At 35.6% G+C, this 26,028-nt stretch overlaps 1 protein-coding gene across 2 annotated transcripts in view; it reads left to right on the top strand.

Moving 5' to 3' along the window:
* The window catches only part of LOC138704497 (CD82 antigen-like), a 259,118-nt gene that overhangs the window by 222,143 nt on the left and 10,947 nt on the right, over window positions 1-26,028 (top strand). For both annotated transcript variants that reach the window (XM_069832424.1, XM_069832423.1), the window contains exons 5-7: window positions 16,382-16,456; window positions 20,030-20,134; window positions 23,981-24,160. In XM_069832424.1, coding sequence (XP_069688525.1) covers window positions 16,382-16,456; window positions 20,030-20,134; window positions 23,981-24,160 — 360 coding nt within the window. The remainder of the gene's footprint in view (window positions 1-16,381; window positions 16,457-20,029; window positions 20,135-23,980; window positions 24,161-26,028) is intronic.

Raw genomic sequence — 26,028 nt, 5'->3', positions numbered from 1 at the left:
TTGGGAGACCGGAGGGAAAAATACCTTTAGGGAGGCCGAGACGTAGATGGGAGGATAATATTAAAATGGATTTGGGGGAGGTGGGGTATGATGATAGAGACTGGATTAATCATGCACAGGGTAGGGACCGCTGGCGGGCTTATGTGAGGGCGGCAATGAACCTTCGGGTTCCTTAAAAGCCATTTGTAAGTAAGTAAGTATATATTTAAGTACGACAGTATACGTAAATAAATAACCTATAATATTTCCCCCAACGAGTGATTACTATAATCAGAAAAATGCTTTCTGCATGAAGGCAGTGCATAGATGATCATAGCGAGGTGTGATCTGTGATAGCTAGAACTCGCGAAGTGTGTGGAGGAAGGCTCTTCGCCTCTTTCTCGCAACACATTTCTAGCTAGCGAAAACTCTTCTAGTGTGTTATGGGCCTTACAAAAGAAACATTATACTGCTTCCATTCCTCAAATGAGGTACAGAAATTCTTATACATTCAGAAATTTAAAATAAATATTATAGTCCAGACACATGATCTGAAGGCATTAATTCATCAATTTAAGCACGTAAACTTAATCATAAACAAAATCACAAAAAGATCTTTTGAATTCAATATTTTCTAACGTTAGTAGAAAAAAATTCAGACAAGTTTGAGGGGGCAGTGCCCCCCATAACTCCGCCTATACGCTTGAGTACCCGTGTTCAATAAAAATTCGAACATCACATGTAAGGACTGGTTGGGAATTCGCTATTGTTTTTCATTGGTGGTTGAGTTAACGTCCTCCAGAATATAACACAATATTCAAAAGTTTTGGATACAAGTAGACATCAGGAAATTCGAGATGTTCTGTAAGGAAAATCTATCATATTAAATAGGCTACTTATTTCTCCCTGTAAGGCAGTTCACGTTATTTTGGATGCGCTCTAATAACAGGTTGAATGACGTGTAAAGAACTTTTCACGATACAAAGCAAACTTGAGAGGTAGGAGATGCAGTTTCGTAATTCAAAACGTCACTCATACGTTGGTCATAAACTGCACATCATCGCTCATTTTAGGCAACGAAAGCACTTTTGTTTGCTTCAACTTCTAATAATTATACTCACTCAGCAATCGTAGGCCTACTTTTAAAGGTAATGCAATTTTGTTGCTTTATTTGCGCATACTTACTGACACATTTTTTAACTTTTAAGGTTATAATTGCTTGTAGGCTATATTTAGTAGGTTTTTAGGGTGTGAACTGTTATCATCGTCAGCTGTTATTCTGGTATCGAAGGTACTGAAATTCGTCTCACGCGTAACTCGGTTTAATTTTCCATGCACTTCCAAATGAAACCTGGGGAGAATATTTAAATAATCAAGTTGAAAACTCATTTTTAATTAAGTTGCATACAGATTTTGTGTCTACACGGTACGCCGTGTTGAACGTCATCTTCACTACGCACATATAAATTAATAAATATTAAATATCAATCCAATACTTAGACCTACTTGATTCTCAAAATTGAAGTTATAGGCCTACAGTCCATAGGCACTCGAATTTGCGATGATCTTTAATGAAGCTAATAGTACTTGCCGCCATTTTCAGCTTAAAAGGCCCAACATCACCAAACAAAACAATTCTCAGTTTATTCACGGCCACCTACAAAAATCAGCTGCTCGCTACATGTTATTGTCGAACGAAATAATACACAAAATACCCACCGGCGATGGCTTGCTTTCAATTGCCGCATGCGTTTTCATTTTTAGTGGAAAAAGGCATGCACAATTGAAGAGGTGGATTCCAAACTGGCCTTGACAAGTTATGAGAAAAATGACAATAACTGATAAAATAAATTTGACACCCTTACATCCGTTTGAAAAAAAAAAAACATATGCAGACATTCAGTCAAGACATATATATAGGAACATCATTTTATTTTTACTTCAATTTTTATTGTACTTTAGTTTTTGAATGTACTTCACTCCTACCCCTTCTGCTAATGAAGTTCAACAGTTCTCCACACAGATCCAAGACCGCATATACAGTCATAGTAGCCTTACGGTCATAGTAAACAGTACGTTCCAAAAATATGTTCGCGTTTTCCAGTGACGAAAGAGCTTTCAATATTGAATCATTTTCGCACAGGTACTGTCGCCCATTTGCCTACGTCGTATCTCGGTTTCCCCCACCAGCCTTTATTCGCCAGCTAGTGGCTGGGCTGTCTTAGCTCTTTTGTGAGAACATTAATTTCTGTTAGGAATTGGACGTCTACGTAATATTATACAACTGTTTAAAATAACTTACATAAAAGGGCCTTGTTAAGTAATTAACTGTCACGTGATTTCCTCCCTATCTACGACCCTGCGACATAACCACTTGGACGGAGAGTAGATAGCATGTCTGAGTAATTTTATCTTTTCGGATCGGGCAGAAGTGAATATTGAATTTACAGTACGTAAGGTACTCTTTTATAGGGTAGGTACAGAATTATTTCAACACGAGTTACTAGTACGAAGAACGAAACTGGTAATTGGGATTAGGTACAATAATCTATAATATGGACATTAGAACTGAAGCCTGTATGGAAATGAACGGCCACCATTAAAAAAAAATGTGTTTAGATATCCATATTATGATTATTTTTCAATTTAACTTCATTCTCTACATTGTACGCTAATGTGCTGTAGACAGTATAATATACACTGCATAATGAATACGTCCACATGGACAGCTCAGTTCGTCAGTAAAAACACTCATTGTTAATACTGTATTGTATTTTGATTAAACAAAAAATAATACAAATTATCAAACTCAAAAGTGCAATATTTCCTAGTTTACGTAAATGGATGAACTACTTTTCTTCCCTCCTATACCTAGTAAAGTGATTTGTTTGTATATTACGCCAGTATCATCGAACTCCGGTGGTGGAAGGGGGTAGCAAATGGCGTTGATCCAGAGGTATAGGCAAGTTAATATTAAAAATGTTAGTAAAAATAAAATTATGTCTCTGTATATATATTTTGAAAAGGATACATTAAAATGAATAAAGGAAGTTAAAAAAAAAAGGGACTTAGGACATTTTGGAATCCACCTCTTCAGTTGAATGCGTTTTGATCACTCTTGCATTGCTTGAATGTGTGAAGTTGAAAGAAAAGTTGAACCTTGTAAATACACCTTTAGTTAATCAGATCAGAAGTCATGCAAGACCAACCAATGCTGTTACTTTTAAATTTAGAAGTAGGCCTACAAGGATATTAAATTTAATGGAATAAAATTACTACTGTATACATACAGCCATCCTATTTTCCATTTGGGTGTTGTTCGGCCCTTCTTTTGATTCCTGTCACAAAGTTTTTTGCACCATCTTCACCTCTATTCCCAACATGTGTGCTTACCTTAAGTGCATGGATACGAACATGGATATTCCTATCTGTGGCAACAGGCATTGCATATCTCACGATTTTCGCACCACCAATACGATCGCTCTCAATTTTTGCTGATATAGTAAATTGTTATAAACTATTTTATCCTTGCCTTTAGACGAAGGAAGTAAATATGCCATTATAATATCTTTGAAATTGTACTGTATAAATTTGATTCCTCATGAAAAGCACACAGATTAAATTGGATTTCATTACCATGGAAACCATAAGAAAGAACATTAATAATAATGAAATTGTTTTCTGTTAACTGCAGTTCAACTTGTCTTGTATTTAGTTGTATGGACAAAATATTAAATAAATATTAAATGGATTTTAGAAAAAAATGGACAAAAAATGTGGATCAAAGTAAATGGACAAAATATTTGTGGACCTATGGTATTGATGGACAGTATTGAAAATGGACGAATCCTTTACGGAAAAAAAGGTGGACAAAATGTTCGTGTACCAAATGAAGCTGGACTATATATATATATGACTGTGGACAATATAAAGTGGACAGATTGACCTGCAATAGATTTATATTAATTACAGTTTCTTGAGGTTATGTTTCTAAGGTTCAGTGATCCAAAGTTCCAAATCTAACCTTGATTTCACTTTACCGGATAACTTTGTATCAATTTTGAAATTGGTTAAACTTTTAGCTGTCTGACGCTATATAATTTCTGCTGGAGTATTTTTTCATCTGTCTTATTAATGGCTTCGGTCTTTCGTCTGCGCACCTGAATCAGTCTTGGTAGTGTCCGGCCTTTTAAGTACATAGTTTTTTTTATTCATCATTGCAGGGATACCATGTGAAAAATCCACCGCTGTGGAGTAACGGTTAGCACGTCTGACCGTGGAACGAGAGGGCCCAGGTTCAAATTCTGGTTGGATAAGTTACCTGGTTGAGATTTTTTCCCGGAATTTTCCCCTCAACCCATTAAGAGCAAAAGCTGGGTAACTTTCGGCGCTGGAACCTGGACTCATCTCGCCAATACCTTCATCTCTCTGAGACGCTAGATATTCATAGCAGTTGATAAAGTGGTGTAAAATAATCAATTAAAGAAATTAACCATGTGAAAAAATATGAATTTACATGTAGCCTATACTGAGTGCACACACCTAAAAAATAATAAGTTAGGTTAGGAGCTTGATTTTTTATTCTGATGGTTCTTAGGCTAATAAGATAATAAATTAGATTATTACTGTATATATTGTTCCTGCAATTAATTATGTTGCAAAAATATTTGATTATCAAAGATCACTTTAATCAGATTCATACATTCTATAAAATACCTGAAATCTTTATAGCAGTATTAGGCCCTGTAATAAGTCTACTTTTAACGTACTTGATTTCTGAAAGTTTACACAAGGTTTTAGATTCCAAACATTATTTGTTTTTGAGATGTTTGCACTCATACTCATATATGAAAACCTTTAAGATAATTTTCACTTACTGTAGTACTGTATTACTCGACCATTCTCTCTCTGGAACGACAGTCGCTTGTAATACACAGCTGTAACAGCGCCGCTGGTATGTCAGCTGTCTTTCTCGTTAGCCACGTGCATTTCGATTGCTGTCTTCTACTCTCGCACAGAGTAACAACACAATCTAGTGCATACAGTCACAAAGCTTAAGGTGATTTTTTTTTTGCATTTCTCGCGATACAATTCTCCAAGTGGTTAGCAACTGAGAGTACTAGGAACAATAGACTGTGCGATAGTAGCGATTCTAGTGGCTAGCAACTAAAATTCAGCTCTCATTGTATGCATATTCCCTACGTATTGAGCTTCGTGACTGTATGTACTGGACTGTGGTAACAACATAAGATCGCAGCGCCTCTGTTTACGTTCCACATATAAAATAGTCACCATACGTATATAATATTGTACTCCAACCACGAGAAAGTCTCCAGGGAATGAAGGGAAGCGGGGTGATGCTGTGTATGAATGTTGATGTCATAAGATATAAGGTCACACACGTGGGTACTCATATCTCTATTGGCTATCTCTCAAAGCACAAACCATAACACATTTTTGTACTACCCTAGTTACAAAATTAGATCACTGTTAATCTCTTAGGGCCGTATTCATAGATATTTTTAGCGCGGGCTTTCGGTGGATTATCAGTGTTTTTCGTATTCATAAACCAGTGTTTATGAATTCTGTACAAGTAATCAGTGGATAGCCGGAGCTAGCTTAGTACGCTCGTAGCGCGTGCTGCGAAATGTCTATGAATACGGCCCTATGTCTTTTAATCCCTCCATACAGGAAATAACATATGGAGGAGAGCGCATGATTTTTAAACTGACGTTATAACTCTAATATTATCTATCTACTTCGCTCCAATAGATGACGCAATAGCAAGCACATTCCTTTCACGGTTGATCTCCTGGTTGGAGAACAGTAGTGATAATAAAACTATGTATTATTCGACCGAGGCTAGTGGAGTCCTGCAACCCGGAGCACCACTTGTACAAGCTCGATTCAGCGTTATTGGCCCTTGTCCTTGGTTGTTTGGCTAGTGAGCGAGCTGTGTGTTGCGTCATAAGAAAGAAATTTAATCACACACATGCAATGAAGGGGAAGAGCATGAATGAATATAATATCTTGCTCGTAGCTGAGGGACACTCATGTCAAGAAAATAAGTCATCATGGCATTGTTTAGTCAACAGAAATAATGGTTAGTGACGAGACGTGTGGAACAATATTGTGTTTTAAGAAGGCGTGTACCGTGACATGAAGAAGGAAGTGTTAGGTGTTATCACTGCGCGGCCTGACCTGTGTGACCCAGCCCGCTAGTTGTGATGAGTAACTCGCTCTTAGTCTATTTATTTTTTGCAGGGGTGAAAATACCTGAATCAGGCTGTACTGCTCCTGCGTTCGTAAATACGTCATCGCGATAGTTCACATTACGCCCGCTACTCCACTCTCCTCGCTCGAGTAATACATATAAACTAGTGGCTTGTGCAGCAAATACTGCTGCAAACTAAGTTCGTTAGACGTTCAAATAAAAATTTTTCAGATTTATTTTCAATGAAGAATACTTGTCTTTTTGATAGTTATTTGCTTCCATAATAATGAAACATACTCCCTCTGAATTGATTTTTTTAGGCCAAATACTTTATCTTGAACCTATCCAACTTCAGTTTTTGAGTTTCAACGCGAAAACGCAAGTATCAATGTCAGGACGATCGAGTAGCTATTTCAGGTCATTGTGGATTGTAGGCAAAAGTTAAAAAAATGTCAGGTTTGCTAAGCTTTCGAACAATAGCATTTTCGTATAGCTGCTGCATGTAGAACTTGAAATGTAGAGCGTAAAATCATTTTATCCTACTAAGAGATCCTGCTGAAATTATCTGGAGACTACAAAATTTTCTAGGCCTCTTATTTTATCAGTAAGTAATACCTTTTGATCTTTCCTTAGGAACTGTAATTTTTGCGCTCTCTCGAGCCAATACTGAAGATAATGACACATATCAATATCTACACTACACCGCCATTAAGTATATGAAAATGACCCAACCCCACTGGGTTAATAAGTATAAACATATTTGATTTTTAATAACAATATTATTATCTTACTTAAGTTTTGTAGTTATATATAGCAGCCACTCAGTAATAGAAATGAAGATCTAAATTGAGATATTCTCTACATTTACTTACATAACCACAAAACGTTTCACTTTCATGTCATCAATATAGCATCAATATTATGTACAATTAATGAAAAAATAGATGTATCATGATATTAACTATAATAATATTTAATTTCTAATGATAATAATGTCATCAAACCACCTCAAGTTTCGTAGATTTGAATATTCAATACACAGCTGTACTCAGAAAATTATACAGTGCAGAATCAGTTTTTAATAACAAATTGAATTGAGCTCTAAATATGTCGGCAATCCTGCAGGTCATGGCCTTCGTGTAATAGCCTATTGTTTATTGTAGTGTGTGTTTTGTTCTGAAATTCTATCAAGTCGGCCGTGATTGAATAAAATAATTCTCAAAACTGACAACAGATGGATTTTGGAAAATAGGAAAATTATGTAGGAAAATTGACATTTCACTGAAACCTACTACTTTTCCGAAAAACTTTGGATGCCAGGCATGAAAATGAGGGGTCACTCATTAAAATCAGTTCAGCCGTTTTCCCGTAATTTCCATTACCAGTTCAAATTATATATATAGATTATGTTTCACTCCTGAGAAATATCCCTAAATGATCCATGCATAAAAATTACGTCAATCATGGCTGCAACTGTCTGTGCGGTTGCAGTCGAAAAATTAGCAAATTTATGATATGTTCGGTATCCCGACAATTCGTACCCACGACAATTCATTCCAAAAACTATATATGTCCCACCACAATTACTTGTGATTTCAAGGAATAATTATTTGAAAATAATTTGAAATCATTCCACAACAATTTTTCGTCGTTCAACAACAGTCGTGAATTTAGAAAAAACAGAAGTGTATATAATTATGGAATGCCCACGTATGAAAATTCTACATCTGGACACTGGTGGATCCCCTAAAAAAGAGGAGACAATATCAGGAAGTGGACTGTCGAATGGAATGAACTGTACAAGGACAATGAAGATCTTCAACAATACCTTTCAGACTGTACTTTGAGCTCCTGGACACGCCATCTCGGGAAATTATATTTAAAATGGAAAATGTTATCACAGGTCTTTTTGTATTGTATACTTATTAATTTCAATTCAGGAATCCGCCCCTGAGCACGAGTTCTCCTCTTTCAGGGGCGAGCTAAAGTTTTTCCTATATATAATATATGTTATGTTATAATTATTAGCAAAATAATAAATAAAATAAATAAGAATAAAATAAAATAAAATTTAATGTTGGATTTTTACTCAGTGTAATACACAGCACACTTAACGATGTAAGCATTTAAAATTTGTGATATAAATGTTTCTCCAAGAACTGGGACTTACCTGGTAAAAACTTGGGACAAATTTACCAGAATGGATTTTGTAACGGTACCAATTAGCTTTGAGGAAATTTTTTGGGACGAATTGTACAAAATGTCTGAGATAAACTGTCGTACATTATATTTATTTTATTTAGTAGGCTATTTTACGACGCTTTATCAACAGCTTAGGTTATTTAGCGTCTGAATGAGATGGTGATAATGCTGGTGAAATGAGTCCGGGGTCCAGCACCGAAAGTTACCCGGCATTTGCTCATAATGGGTTGAGGGAAAATCCCGGAAAAAACCTCAACGAGGTAACTTGCCCCTACCGGAAATCGAACCCGGGCCACCTGGTTTCGCGGCTAGACGCGCTAACCGTTACTCCACAGGTTTCGTACATAATATCTTTTCTGTGTATTCACGTACAAGTCCCAATGGAATTTAATGCATATGTGATATGCAAGTATATAGGGTGATTTACGACTAATAACTCCCGCTTTAGGAATCAGTTCTATAGGCCATTTTGAGGATAAAATGTCATTTAAACATGGGTCCGATTATCAGTCGTTAAGAAGTTACAGCTGATTGAGTTCTATGAAAGTAGCAGTGGCTTTGAGCATAACTAAGAATTATTCACTTGAAATAACACAAATATTAATTAAAATACTATGTTGATCACAAAAGAAACACGTCTTAGTTTAGAAGCAATATCCCTCCTTCCACTTCAATGCACTTAGTCGTACGAATGTGAATGGCGCTTAGTATTTCGTACCTCGGCACGGCTGTCCCTGTTGAGAGCAGCTGGTAATCACCAGACCTATTTTCCCCTTCTCCCCGTACTTCACGTCACATCTCAATCTTTCCTTTAGTTTACGTTCCAATGTTTGTATTCCGATGCAAGCAACTTCAAAGCTTGATTCACAACATTACGTTTGGATTTTTACGAATAACTTTAAAACTAATGATAATGGGACATGTGTTCGTATGACATTTTATGCTCAAAATGTTCTATAGAACCTAAAGAGCGGGTCATTAGTCGTGAATCACCCTGTGTATAAGTCATCCTCTTAGCACAGCATACGAACATTATTACAATTTTATTGTTTAAAAGTTTCCTTTTTATCGCTCTCTAACTGGTCTTTATGTGATTCCTTTTTCCAACAACTTAATTAACTCTTCCCATTTTCCCTACCTACTTTTCGTTGCCAACAAAACTTAATTCAGAGTTGTAGAAGGTTTCCTTTGTCAGTAATTCCTGCAGTTCTAAGACGTAGTTAAGAAATAAGTAAATAAACACGCAGAGGAGGAGCCTACAATGTGAAACAGTGTTATAACTTAGTTGTGCACATCTGCACAACATTCGCTTCAGGTCTTCCTGAATCAAAGAACGCGTAGCGCGGAGACAGCTTGGTGACTCATCACGGCGCTCACTTAGCCATTACAGGACTCTTCTGGGGGCCGAGACAATTAATTTCCCTCACAGCCTTCTTAGTACGATTATCCTCTTATCTGAGTCTTGCAAGTTAGTTTTCGTCACGACCTTTTCACCTTGAATCTTCCAACCAGAACTGTAGGCATGTCAGATTTCTGTCACACGTTAATCACTTTTGTAATTCTCAATTATTTTTCCCCATCATTTCATCCTTTTCTCAAATAGATATCTCTGTAAACCCCTCATGTTTACACACTCTTAACTCATGTTTGTTCTTGTAGGAATATAACGTTTAGTGGTTACTAAAAAAAAGGATACATAATAATAATAATAATAATAATAATAATAATAATAATAATAATAACCATCACCTCTGTAGTGTAGGGGTTAGCATGCTGGTCTCTTACACAGAGGGGCCAGGTTCGATTCCCGGTCGGGGTGAATTTCCTGGTTGAGGTTTTTCAGGGTTTTCCCCCAACCATAAGACAAATGTTAGGAAATTCGGGCCGTAACATCCCTGAATATCACCGACCTCATTATCACCGAAATCATATTCATATTTTATTTTTATTTATTTATTTGGTGGTGTCAATAAAGACACATGTCATCACAAGTTCCAGGTCACGTGGACCCTTGCCTTAACTAGAATATTGCTTATAACATGAGTACGTAAATGAAGTGTGACCATCTTCTCCAACAGAAACGGAGACTGGTAAGCTGGACATGTAGGTAAACTTTCAGAGTCAATGATTTTTGCAGAAACGTTTACTTGATTGTTCACTGAATGCTATGTGTAATTATGGTTTAATAAGTGGATTAGGGTGTGTTTGTAGTTTCTGAAGATAATTTTTACGTAAGTGCTGCACGTAGTCACTGAATAAAATGATTTCCAAGTCACTGTACAATTGTGCGTTAGTAATGTAAAAATCAGCTCCTGTGATGGTTCTGCACACAGCTCTTTGGATGGCATCGAGCTTCTTGATGTGGCGGGGATGGGTTTGAGCCCAAATATCTGACGCATAGGACATGTATGATCGTACAAGTGATGTGTACAGCAATAGTTTGGTTTTGAGGGGAATGAAGCTTATAATGCTAAGAATCTTTGCAGAGCTCTGTCTCGTACTAACTGTATATGTTCATATTCATAACAAATCAGTAATACATATACAGTCGCCATCTAGTTCACAACAATAGAACCAGTCTCAACAATAGTACACAGGTCTTCGGATTTCACGGTGATTTCACCCAAAAGATTAACTCGCGTTATGACCAAAGACGTTAAAGCGAGTCTAAATAATAATAATAATAATAATAATAATAATAATAATAATAATAATAATAATATACAAAATTTAAAGTATCGATATTGTAAATTGTAAACAATTTTAATAATGACCCCCCCTCCCCTTGATAAAATTCTGCATACTCCGCTGTATTTTACAGTCAAACTGATTATAAAATATACAGTGGAACCTCACTAATTCGAATTAATCCGGTCTGAATTAGTGAAAGCCCGAATTACAGAGAATTTATCGGAAAAGGATTATTTCGATAACTGATAAAAATGATATTGTAACTATAACTGTTTAATTATTAACTTAGTGTTTAATCATTCTATTTTATTTACTTACAAATGGCTTTTAAGGTACCTGCAGGTTCATTGCCGCCCTCACATAAGCCCACCATCAGTCCCTATCCTGTGCAAGATTAATCCAGTCTCTATCATCATATCCCATCTCCCTCTCTTTCTCCACACTTTTGTGCTCCAAATATCGATTGTCTTGCTTATTCCTTTTTCTCTACCAAGTATTGGTTTGATCTTAAGTCAGTTTCATCCGCGCCCAAGCATAAATACTGGACATTCACAAGAAGAGCAGAAGGTCAATGTCCAGCATTGAGCAAGGCCACTACCTGAACAGTCAAGGGACACGCGTATTTGTTTCCCAGAAAGGGAATATAAATTTCTACCTCGAGCCAAGACTCACTTAATTTTTGTCCATATACTCTGTATAATTATTACTAGGGACCGGATTTTTATGTAATTAGGTACATATTATATTCCTTTAAACCTAACCATATATAAATAACAAATCTTTGCGAATCTTGTAATCTTTAAATGGGAAACTTTGGAAAACAGACGTAGGAAAACTAGAATAACATCATTGTATAGAGCACATCTAGGTCAGAAAGCATGGGTAGACATAACGGCTCGGTTAGAAAAGCCAACGTACTATGGTAGGAACGATCATGATTTTAAAATCAAATGTAGGAAACAGAAAACGGTTGTAGGTAAATTCTCATTTTTAAATAGAACTATAAATGATTGGAATGACCTACCTGCAGCGGTCTTTGAGGGCTGTCCTTCCTTAAGGAGATTCAAGAATAATTTAAAAAGTTGTATATAAAGTGAAAATTAAAATTAAGGTGACATTCAACATTTAATTTTTTTAAGGTGACATGTATTTATCTAGGCTGACGAGTTTACTTCCTTGGTTTGAATTGTAAATTATTTAAAACTAGCGTGTAAGAGGGCCTTAGACTAGAAATGTTTAGTTTAAATGTAGTTCTGTTTATAAGTATGCATAAGGATGTAATTATTTGACTTATTTGAACTGTTGTATCAGTGAAGCGAGGTGAGTCAGAGAAGTTATGGTTTACAGTGCAGTGAACAGTTCCGATCAGTGATAATTTATAGCGTCAATGAAATGTGTTCTATAGTGTCAGTGAAATGCATCATAGTGCCACTACAGGGAATGAGATGAGAGTAAAGTGAAAGACTATTGAAACTTATGTAGGACCTATAGATAATTATGTAGGTTGTATTGTAAAATTAGGTATTTTATTTTATGTTTTATTATTATTGTGTTAAATTGTATTGTGTATTATTATTGTATTGTGTGTAAAATTGTATATGTGTTGTAAAATTGTATTGTGTATTGTAAATTTTATTGTGTATTGTTAATATTGTATATACCACTGCCACTGGGTGCTTGCCCACTTGCAGTGTAAATAAATACATACATACATACCATTAATATATTAAAATTTGATACTACTTATTTTTACATATTTACCCCACATTACATATTATGGCTTGGTATTATATAAATCTACATATTTAGGGGGTTTATTCATTTTTACTTCTCTAAGGAAAAAAAAAAAGCTTCTGTTAGGGAAGTTTACAATTTGAAATACACAGATTTAAAAAGCCTTTTTACCTACCCAAGAAAAGATATATTTCGGCACGAAACATAACGTCCTTAGTTCCAGGCAAACAACAGTTTGTAAATGCCTATAGTTTGAGGTTTTAGTAGGTACTTTGTTTCTTACAGGGAGCAGCTAAAATGCATGTGTCCCACATCGCCTCTTATTTTCTCCTAATCCAGTAAAGCGAAACAGTGCTTGCAGTACTGCTGTGTCATTCATTTCACTCAGTTCTCTAGTTTTAGTACTTAACAGTATAAAGTGCAAATGAGTTTATCTGCTGCTTTTAACTAAGTAAAATGGCCCCTGTATCTTCAATCCTAACGACAAAAATAAAATCATGGATTGCGATGGACGAAGGTTTCACTACAGATGGAAAAATTGCAATGTATCAAGTATGAGGTAGAAAGTCGGGTGCTCTATAAAATCACAACTGGAGAGTCTTACCTATCCTGTACCTGCCACATATTGATATTAAATATTTTCATGATTTTACATATTTTGGCACATATTCAGCTTATTTTTCTTACATAAATATGTACATATTTCACACCTTGATATTACATAAAAATCCAGTCCCTAATTATTACCAAAAATGTTACTTTTGCCATACTTTGAGATAGCCAGTTTTCAGAAGCATGACTGGTTACTAATGATTACATATTATATGGCTGTTGACGTTTTCGGACAATGCTAGAATAAGAGGGTTATTTTTTAAAATAAGTATAGTAGGTGAAAAATGAAAAAAAAAAATTGCCTACATCTCTTAACTCAGCAATTGTCAGCTTAACTGTCCATCTGAAGAAAGACGCTAATCATTCATATCATCCATAAAAATCCACCATTTCGGCTTGATTTTATACTCTCGAATCTAGGATGACCACTCTACCATCAGAACGAATGATTTCGAAAGTTTGAAACAGTTCTTATTTCAAACAAACAGCACAGCAAGAAAAACGGAAAGTTTTTTTTAAACACTGATAGAAATTTGTTGGCTGATATCTCCCATTATATGATTTTGCACCCTGCAAAATAGAGGAGCACGTAGCTGGCAGTTAAAAGCCAATCTAGTGGAACAGATACTGGATGGCCAGTTCTGCGTGATGGATGGCTCGACAAAAACCACAGCTCAGTGGCATGTAAACACTCACCCAACCATGTCTTAACAGCATCCTAGCTTTCTGCTCCACTTCAATTTATTTATTCATTCCAATCTAAAAGTCACAGGCAGAATGATTATATAAAAAGCAAGAGCACTGTATCCTTCCTTTGAAAACACAATGCCATGATAGATTTTCTATATTCAATGGGTGAAGTTTGTGACACAAGCATTTCTTCAGTTTCTAATCAAGACATGGGGTTAAATATTACTCAGACATTTGGAATTTTGATGTGTGTGATAATTAAATGGAAATATAAAAATTGGAGATTTATCCTTCAAAGGGGTGGAAAAATTCAAATATCTTGGAGCAACAGTAACAAATATAAATGTCACTTGGGAGGAAATTAAACGCAGAATAAATATGGGAAATGCCTGTTATTATTCAGTTGAGAAGCTTCTATCATCCAGTCTGCTGTCAAAAAATCTGAAAGTTAGAATTTATAAAACAGTTATATTACCGGTTGTTCTGTATGGTTGTGAAACTTGGACTCTCACTCTGAGAGAGGAACATAAGTTAAGGGTGTTTGAGAATAAGGTGCTTAGGAAAATATTTGGGGCTAAGAAGATGAAGTTACAGGAGAATGGAGAAAGTTACACAATGCAGAACTGCACGCATTGTATTCTTCACCTGACATAATTAGGAACATTAAATCCAGACGTTTGCGATGGGTAGGGCATGTAGCACGTATGGGCGAATCCAGGAATGCATATAGAGTGTTAGTTGGGAGACCGGAGGGAAAAAGACCTTTGGGGAGGCCGAGACAGAGATGGGAGGATAATATTAAAATGGATTTGAGGGAGGTGGGATATGATGATAGGGACTGGATTAATCTTGCACAGGATAGGGACCGATGGCGGGCTTATGTTAGGGTGGCAATGAACCTTCGGGTTCCTTAAAAGCCATTTGTCAGTAAGTGATAAATTACCGGTAAATGTTACCTGGAAAAGAGAATTGAATTTGGAAACACATATTGCTTTTATTGATTTTAAACAAGCTTTTGATAGAGTAATCATAAAAAAATGTTGAAGATATTACCAAAAGATTAATAAAACAAAACATTGTACAAATAGATTCTCACAGAAGCGGAATATATATGGTGAAGCGAGACAAGTGTGTGACCTTTCACCACTTCTAATTTATTATGCAGGAGGTTTCCATAACTTTGTGCCAAACTTCTAGGACTGGTACAGTGTTCTGTAATGAGTAATTGAGATAAGGAACTCAAGTCCAGTAGTTACTGGAGAACGTTCCACTTGTTTTTCGTTAAAACACACAGCTGCACTGGCACATTTAATGCGTGGAGTTCTTGAATATCTCAATTAGCGTTTTCCTGAGAGATGGATTGGAAGAGGAGGTCCTGTTGAATGGCCAGTGTGCTCCCCTGACTTAACCTCACTGAATTTCTTCCTATGGCACCATGTGAAAAGTATTGTTTACGAGGCATGGAAAAAAAGCTTATTGTAAGAATAAAATCATAACTGCGTGCGATGTCATTCATAGAACACCAGCAATATTAGATAGAATGCGACAGTCTTTACTGAGAGTTGACAACTTTTGCATGTAAGTTGAAGATCGCTATTTGAACATCCTTCTTTATGCGTAAATGATTTTACACATCTCTGATAGAAATGATCAATCTTTGATGAATGAGATATTTCTCATAAAATTTGCAAATACAGTAAAACAATGGAAATAATTAACAGAATTTCAAACCTTCCCTCATACAACACACAAGAATAAGCTTTTACAAAATATTAGGAATCAGTTTTCTGGTATTAGGGGTGCTGAAAGCTGCCTTCTGTGGTTTGGTGGACAGCATCCTGGCTTCCAGATCTGGAGGTTCTGGGTTCGACTTCCGGAGTTTTCCTCCTTGAAGAAAAGTTCCCTGGGTGTTTAGAGTCTGGAAATTAGTATGAATGCAGGTGTGCTGTGTTAGGGTTGTTAATTAACCAGTCGTCAAATAAAATACAATATATCAGGGCTGAGATTTCTTTCTGCAGTATAACAGTACTTTGTCTTTGCATACAGTATAGTGATGAAGTAACATCATCAGAAATATACACGAGTTCTCACTTCTGAACTCAAGAACTTTCATTCAGTAACTGACAAATGTGTTACAATAACTTGCTTCTTGCAGTTTCAGTGTATATAATTCATTCATTTTCCTCTTGAAATTTATAATCATTGCAGATCGATTTGGTAACAAACAATATGAACACACTTTTTTCTTTTGTGTTGCAGTATGGCGTGTTTCTCCTTATAATTTTGCTGATGGAAATCACAGCTGGAGGTCTGGCAGCAGCTTATAGACATGAGGTAAGCTATTTTATTATCTTGATTAGTAGTGCAGAGTTATTGTAAGCTTCACAAAAACGAATTTAATTTTAATTCACAATGCTATCCACAACTGAACGACCCAGTTAATTTTATCAAAAAGCCTGGCAAGCAAATGTGCAATTTAGTGCCATCAGTTAAATAATCTTTAGAAGTAATTTAAAAGTAAAGGTATCCACATTATAAACTTTGGAGGTCCAGACGGTAGTGGGAGGTTAAGGCTCCCACTTTTTCTAGACAACCAGCATTAGTAGCAGTAGGGGTGTCAATCCTACATTCTAGTCTTTTTTTTAATATGTTTTTTATTTAACGACGCTCGCAACTGCAGAGGTTATATCAGCGTCGCAGAATGTACCGGAATTTTGTCCCGCAGGAGTTCTTTTACATGCCAGTAAATCTACTGACAGAGCCTGTCGCATTTAAGCACACTTAAATGCCATCGACCTGGCCCGGGATTGAACCCGCAACCTTGGGCATAGAAGGCCAGCGCTATACCAACTTGCCAACCAGGTCGACTTCTAGTCTTTATTCCCAAGGAAATGTCCCTGATAATCATCTCTGTTAAAGACTGAGTAAACCCAGGGCCATAATGCGGCCGGAAGAATTAGATCAATGAAGAAAATCCATGACCCCATCTGAAATCGAACCCGCAACTTTCTGGTTTGGAGCACAGTACACCTTAACTGTGATGCTACAGCACGCACCCCTAAAAGAAATATTTATGCAGTAATATTTACAGTCGAAACCGGTTATAATGACTCCGAAGGGACTGCCAGTTTAGGGTCGTTATAGCCACTTATAACCGATAGTCGCACAAACCAGGGTTTTTTTTTTTTTGCTAAAAATTTCATATCTGTAAATTTTAGGCTGCATACATACATGGTTAATGAACAGAATAGAGTTAAAACTTCAAAAAACGTAACAGAAATATAGTACATACAGTATTTGTGGAGAGGGACTGAAGAGAAATTTTTCTTCTAATGTTTATACAGTACGTACAGCAATAATATACCAACAGAATATAAAAACCTACAAGTGAGGAAAGAAGTAGCAGCAGTGTAAATTGTTCAATAATGTAGTACATACACGGTCTTGGCTAATGAATGAGATAAAATGTTGAGCATGTTTTAAACTTATTGTAAGTGCTGTATAGTACAATAGTCATGAATCACACATCTTCGTTCCAGTTTACTGTATTACAAAAATTACGTAATTAACACCACAAAAATGAAAATACAGTACTCTATACATAAATTACACGAAGGCCTACACTTTCTCCTGTTTTCCTTTTTTAAAATGTACAAATGTGATGTCCTGTACTGTACACATTAGAAAAATCCAACACACATAACCACAAAACATCAATAACGAATAAACTATTATTCCACTCCTGTACCGTACACTACTTTTAACACTTGAATATAAGTAATTGATTAACTAGCGGACTTACTCTACAAACACACTAAAACAGTAATTGATTAACTAGCGGACTTACTCTACAAACACACTAAAACACACCCCGATCAAATTCTCAACACACAGATCAATTTCAGTACACACACACTATTTGACTCCACTTTTCAACACTTTTCAACAATCAAACGCACCCACACAACAGGCAGAGAAGTTCGAGATGACGCCGAGATCTAGTAGGCTCTGAGGATAGTGTGATGAAGCACCGAAACAGCTGTAAGCCGCACAGACTTACATAATTAACACGAGTAAGTCCGCTAGTTAATCAATTACTTAAAAATAACGCATTATTGGAATTTCATTTTCTGGTTTTCTACAATCACAGCAAAGACAACCTCTTACAATCTAACTGAAAACAAGAGTTTGGAAATAAGCGTTACATTGTTGTCAGTAATCCCCAAATATGTAACAAACAAAAATCAACATTGGACGTTATAACCGATAAATTTCTCCGAAAATGTGATAAAAATACGTCGGTTTTATACGATAAGTCGTAAATAAGCGATGTCATACTAAGTGATTTTTTAAATAGTGTTTATATAGGATTTAAATGGGACCGTTAGATTTCGCCGTTATAGCCAATACTTCATTAAAAGAGATGTCGCTGTAAACGGTTTCGACTGTATTTTAATAGCAAACAATACTGGAATCTACGCATTTCTGTTTATTAAATTTGATAAAGTATTTCTAGAACTTTATATTATAAAACTTTTTATAGTAACAAACAAGATTTCTCAAGAATGTATGTTCGGGTTTCCTAGGAGATCCAATCACTGCATAAACATCGCCACATTTTAGAGTAATATGTCATTTTACTTCACTCTGCACTAAAATCAGGGTTTTGGTGCCACTAGTAAAATACAGTAGAACCTCTTTTTAACGAATCTCCGAGGAATTACTTTTTTTCCCTTAAATAGAGGTTTTCCTTAAAAGAGGGTTTACATAAAATGGGCTAAAAAGCTAGTACCGGTACTAACATAAGTTATACAATTATATATCAAACATTATAATTATTTAATTATTTTTAGTCAACTGTCGGAAGACAGGTCTGAGATACCAATAAGATATCACTTATGAGGCAACTAGGCCATTGTACACATTGCCGAATAGCTACATATTACAGACTTCAGATGTATACAGACAATAATTCTTCTTCTTCTGACACATATCGTCAAGTGAGACAATCCATTATGTTTACAATTAATCACTGATATGTAGTAATGTCAATCATTTGAAAGAATACTTTGTGTTACTACAATATAATACGACACAGTATAAGATGAAATTTATTCTTCAAACCATTAATTTTCGCATGCTTTGCAAAATGATATAACCTTAGGAAGTTACGAATATGTGTATTAAAATAAAAACATAAAAAAATGACGAAAAGGGAATCGAACCCGAACTTAATGCACTGCCTACACTCGAGTCCAACACCCTACCACCTGAGCCACACCGCCACATAATTTCTTGTTGCAGCAATGAATACCGGTAGTTATGCTACAGTCGATTGACTCATATTTTGAATTTTTTTTTTTCTCTTGAACCCAAGCCTATATGGAGAAAAGCAGAGACATGTCCCTTATGGATTTGGCCATACTTTTATCACAGTCTAGTATATACAGTCACGAAGCTCAATACGTAGTAAATATACATCCACAGATAGTTGCTAACCACTAGGATCGCTAATATCGCCTCATTACAGACAGTGCGAAATAGTACCGGCACAGTGTATTGTTCCTAGCACCCTCACAACTCAAGCTTCGTGACTGTATATACTAGACTGTGCTTTTACCCAAAATTTTCCCGACCCAAATCTTGACATCAAAGTGGGGTGATCTTGTCAGTTAAACTGAGCATGTATGGGACCTTTTACGCAAGACTCTGCTCTGCTTTTCCTTTGTGAATTATGGAGAAATAGGATGACAGCAGAGGAAACTGGAGTACCTCAAGAAAAATCTCTGTCCATCACAAATCCCAGTTGAACTTGCCATTATAAAAAAATGAGTGCTCTAGCCATTGGCCAGTAGTGTGGTAAGTTACACTTATCACAATAAAAATGATCTTTTTATTCTGTTCCAGGCTGAAAAAGAGACGAGGGTTTTCTTGAAATCTTCCATAAGCAAATACTACGCTGCCAAAGAAAAGGATGCTGTGACACTTATGTGGGACTACTTTATGGCTAATGTAAGTAGTGAACGTAACTTCAAAACAAGTAGCAGAAAACAGTACAACAAAATGGAAAATAGTCTGTAACATAACATGTAACAAAGGTAGGCAGTTTGTGTCACTTCCGTTTTGCTCCAACCGCATAAATATGCCTGCTGTACTCTAGGAACACAGAATTCACTATTCTGATGTGATAATATTGTAAGTGTTGATGATTAGCTGAGTTTGACTTTGATGTGGGCAGAATGTGGTTTGTTCCTTTTGCCTAGTGCCTTCTCATTCATGGAGAGAATTCTTTTGTGTGGCACAAATCTCTGATGTGGATGCCCAGCTTCACGTTTCTTATGAAAAAAGCAATTTTTATCACCCTTAAAATTTGATTGACCTTTGCAAAGTTTGAATTTGCGAATCTCGAATCTGAAAGTAAAAAAAGTGATTCAACGATAAACGTAAAATGTGACGGGATTACATGAAGCGTATTTATTTTTAGCATGTAATCAAGTTCATAGGTTTAGATCTTCTTCGTACCACAGCCTGTTACATTACAAATGTAACCAAACTTATTGTTACTCAAATGTTCATTAGAATAACTAACAAGTTCTTTCTAAATTTGTCTTTCTTTAACACTGATCATATTTATAATTTTCATATTTAGAGTTAAAGTAGATGCATTATTATTTTTATGCTCGACCATGCCGAAATGTAGTAATTATACACCTGGTAGCAGTCCTTTAATGCATGTCATTAAAGTACACCTATTCATTAAAGTTCAGGTTTTCGATTATTCTCGGATATGCAATCGAAAGACAACGAGGGAAACGTCACGGAGGCTGGAAATCCAATACTGTCGCAGAAGGTTATATTCTGTTACTATAATAATTAGCGTTAATTGTAAATAATATTGAAATAAATTCAATTTGTCATCTCGTTTTTCAATTTTAAATCAATTTCCAGGTTATATCAAAATTAGTTCATGTTATTCTCTACATTACATCAAGGTCAATGACATTATTGTTCCTCGGAAAAAATCAATACTTTCGCGTCTGCGCACATCTCACAATTTTCGAGCTATGCACAAGGTCACTTCCGATCTTCAGTCAGATACAAATAAAATGAATACTTCTGAATAATTTCAAGTTAGAAATATGGTCGAGCATAAAAAGTCGTATGAAACTTGCCTATAATGGTAATTAAAACGCTCGTATGAAAATTATGAAACTCGCTTGCGCTCGTTTCATAAACAGACATACTCGCGTCGTAATTACTATCATTATAGGCTCGTTGCATAATGTACTAATAGCTACATCATCTTGTAAAATTGACATTCATTTTTTCGTTGTTTAGCCAGTGTTTTTTCAGTTCTAAGAGCTGTTAATTTTATCCCAACAACAATATGAAACCAGAACTAATTCTATTTGTATGAACTGTAGGTATTACAGCATCATCATCATCATCATCATCATCATCATCGTCACTTAGATTCTTAATTAACCGACCTAGTATATTATTTGGTCAATGTTCTGAAATCTATGGGGCAAATCACAGATTTATATCTATTTTAAATGAAAAAATTTCAACAAACAGATATACTGTATTAATTGAGTTAAAAAAATAAATCATCAGATGACTGAAAGCAAGTAATGGTCTCTTGAACCAATTCGTAGTAATTCATTATTATTTTGTTTTTCACTTGCAATAAGCATACATGCACTTTGCTTGCAACTTTTTCACTTTCATAACAAAGCAGCACTGACTCTTGTAAAAGTTATCAATTTTAACCTTCACATATATGAGAGATTCTTCCATTTCATTTAATTTTGAGTACCCAACCTCCTTTGTATAAGTTGACTTGTCTAGCTTGTACTTGCACAGTCAAATGTTTCATCAGTGTATGATGTCACCATTTCCTTTTATACTTTGGGAACTTCATCTTACAAAAAGTGTTACACATTTTTCCAGTTTGTAGGTCGAATACAGAAGTTTCACATCAAAAACACTTCCAGGGCAAATATATAAATTTATCAACAGTAATCTCACTAGACGTTTTGATTTATCTAGAGAAAATCAAAACTCGAGTGGGATTTAATTGACTATTACACGATTAGAAGAAAGTATATAAAGATTAGAAGTAACAAAGTACTCCAATACAATAAAATATTAATTGACTTACGAAAATACAACTGTCTTCAAATGTATTATTGTAGCATCTCAACATTACAAATATTACGCTAGATGCATGCTAGATGGCAGTAGTATCTTTATACAGACACTGTAATGATTACTATTCAATAAATCTTAATATTAAACAATCTCTGATACGTGACTATCCATAATATCATATAGCAGAAGTTCTTTTTATCCTCTCAGAGCAGAAGCTATAACATAACCTAACTAATATACACAAGTGTTAGAAAAGTTTTAATTAACGACGATGACATAAAAAATAAACATGAATAATTTTAAAAGGAATAATTATTGAATGTACAATTTTCAAATTTGAAAATGGTTGGTGGTTCAATTGATGTTATATTGGACGTGTGCATAATAGAAGTGGAACTCGTTGATTTAGGCCTACATGGTGTATTCAACTTATTCAGAATTTCCGAATGAATAATTTTAAAAGGAATAATTATTGAATGTACAATTTTCAAATTTGAATGTGGTTGGTGGTTCAATTGGTGTTATATTGGACGTGTGCATAATAGAAGTGGAACTCGTTGATTTAGGCCTACATGGTGTATTCAACTTATTCAGGATTTCCGAATGGTGCTCTTTATTTATTTGTAAATCGGATTTCAGAAGATGCATAGGTATGATCAGTGATTTTTATTAATTCTTGTTCTTGAATGCCAATGCGAGTCATATTTGAAACTGCTGTGCATCGACTGGAGTGGTTTGTAATTTTATATATATTTTTGACGTCCAGACCAGCGCAGTTTCAAATGTTGGCAAACAAAGAAACAAATGCTAGGGACACGATAAAATTAAACAAATGCTAGGGATGCGATAAAATTAAACAAATGCTAGGGACGCGATAAAATTGTGCGATAAGCAGCCATGATTGGTTGAAATACATCCTTTCGTACCGTTTTATTGGTCAAAAGTAGTATGACGTAGTAAGAGTGTAATAGTCATAACAAAACCACAGCATACTTCCATGAACTTAGCAACAAAAGTGATCAAAGAATGCATCAACTGTAGTTTCCAAATCACTGACATGAACTGAATCAGGCATTGCATTCGTCAATTGTTGGTGGTGTAGGAACATTCAGGAAATTGTTGACACTTTATGACTGAACTGCAGAAGAGAGGTTAGAAAATGATTTTTTCATTGCCCTGCATTCTCGTACACATTCCAGTTTACTCTTCTTTGTCCTTGGCTTAATTTTCAGAGGTTCATTTTCATGCTTTCTTTCACACCCTGCTTTCTTTCGTTCAGCCTCTGATTTCGGCATATTTTCTAGCAAAAAAAACTTTTCAATAATATAATCTCTGATTTGGATTGTATAACGTCACAACATTACACAGAAGATGCACTGCCGGCAACAGCCCCAGTCCCACTAAAATTGATGGGAAATCACCAACACAAACAATTTTACTTATATGATAACACTGTAACATACATAATCCCATAGCAATAATATGTAAAACCCTTTTGAAACATCCGTCACAGAATTCTGTTTCACAGCATTCGATTTGTACCCTGCCTAAAAAGTTTCACTCCAAAAAGAAATAATACACAATATACTGAGGAAAAATAAAGTTAATAAATTGAGAAACAAAATTTCGGATAATCCAAACAAATTCAGGCCCCAATTAGTTCAGATTAGCTAGTTTAAACATAATGCAATGTAATGTTTCCAGTTGCAATGTTGTGGTGTGGACAGCTATGAAGACTTCAGTGATTCGAAGAAATGGAATGAAGGCAAGGGAAACAAGACAATACCAGAGGCGTGCTGTGTTTTAGAAGACGTATCCAAGTTTCAACCCAAGTTCAAGAACTGCCCCTCTAGACCGTCAGATTCCAATTCTTACTGGAAGAAGGTACGTGTTCAGTTCCACATCAGTGAGAGTGGAGCCATACATGATAATTGAGTGTTAGATACTTTATCCATCAACCTATACTTCATAAATATGTCTTGAACGAAATTATGCTCAGTCCTGCATGAAACTATACAGCTACAATATTTACCTCTATTAATGGGGACAATAAGGGTAAATGTACGTGAATGACCACAAATATTATCAGAAAATGCAGGCTCTAAATTTCTAAAATTTTATAAGGAAATGAATTCACAATTGGACAAAAATTACAAGGTACCACAACAAGACTTATTAGAACTTAAATATCTGATAAAATTATAAAAAAATTACTAATAATATTTTTTAGAATTCACTTTTTACTTTAAATTAAATGTTCCAACATTTGAAAATTTTCACACATAAAGGGTACACAGGAATAACGATCAAGGTCCATTTTAGAAAGTTTCGAGAAAAACGAATTTTAAAGTTTAAGCACCTAATACTTAATTATGTGTGTATTTAATAGAAATTGACGTAGTGGAATGTGAAGAACGATGATTTCTTATTACTAGCTACACCACATGACAGTACGAGGCGTGTTCTTAAAGTAAGTTCCAAAAGGGTGTAGTAAGGAAACAGGAAGATATTTACAAACTATTTTTGTTGCATTGTATTCCCCACACTTCAATTACTCCTCAACATAATCTCCACCATTATTGAGGCATTTATCGAGTCTTGGCACAAGTCTTTCTATCCCCTCATTGTAGAATTCGCCCGCCTGCAATGCGAACCACTCCCGCACTGCTGTTTTCACTTCATCGTCGCCATCAAAACGTTGACCACCGAGAAACTTCTTGAGGTGCAGGAAGAGATGAAAGTCACTCGGAGCCAAATCCGGGCTGTAGGGGGGTGGTCAATTTCTTCCCAGCCAAATTTCGAGATGAGATTTTGGGTGTCGTCGCCATCAAAACGTTGACCACCGAGGAACTTCTTGAGGTGCTGGAAGAGATGAAAGTCACTCGGAACCAAATCCGGGCTGTAGGAGGGATGGTCAATTTGTTCCTGTCCTCATGATTTTTTTCATCGACAGCACGCACCAAATTGTCATTGACCAAAGATGGCCGACCGGTATGCTGCTTGTCATGCACAGAGACGCGGCCCTCTTTGAACTTCCTAACCCATCTCCTGACCATTCCAACACTAATGGCATCATCACCATACACCTCACAAAGTTGACGATGAATGTCAGCTGGTTTGATGTTTCTCGCATTCAAGAAATGGATAACAGAGCGCATCTCACAGTCGGCGGGGTGCTCGATCACTTTAAACATTTCAACTGATCACAACTAACCACACACACGGACTGAAGCTCTGAAACTGCATGCACAGCTTGTCTGAAGATTGAAGAAGAAAATATGCATGCGCAAAATAACGATTGCAGCGATGTGACGGCTATAATTGAAAACGGAACTTACTTTAAGAACACGCCTCGTACATTCTTTCCACTATAAGATAGCATTATTAACTTAATTTCGATTTTTCATGGACCTTTATCGTTTTTCCCGTGTATCCTTCAAATATTATTTCATAACTCCACAACCGTTAGGGATAGAATTCTGAAATTTTGTACACTGATTTAACATGAATTTATGCAAAAGACAGACTACAATAATGCCCATATCTTTGAAAATAGAAAAATTAGGTCACAAAACATTATGTAAATTTTAATATATTTTATGTACGACAAATAAAAATTAATTGTATTAAAATAAACAACTCTACATGTCTGAGAGTAGTCTACTTTTCAGAAATAAGTGTTTATTACATGCAGGAAAAATATTAAAGATGTCAGAGAGACCATAACAATGTTATGGTTACCAAATGATGTA

This window comes from Periplaneta americana, chromosome 8 (genome assembly GCF_040183065.1).
Source record: "Periplaneta americana isolate PAMFEO1 chromosome 8, P.americana_PAMFEO1_priV1, whole genome shotgun sequence".
NCBI lineage: Eukaryota > Metazoa > Arthropoda > Insecta > Blattodea > Blattidae > Periplaneta > Periplaneta americana.
The sequence above is the reverse complement of the archived record's forward strand: the minus strand, read 5'-3'. Positions and strand labels throughout refer to the sequence as shown.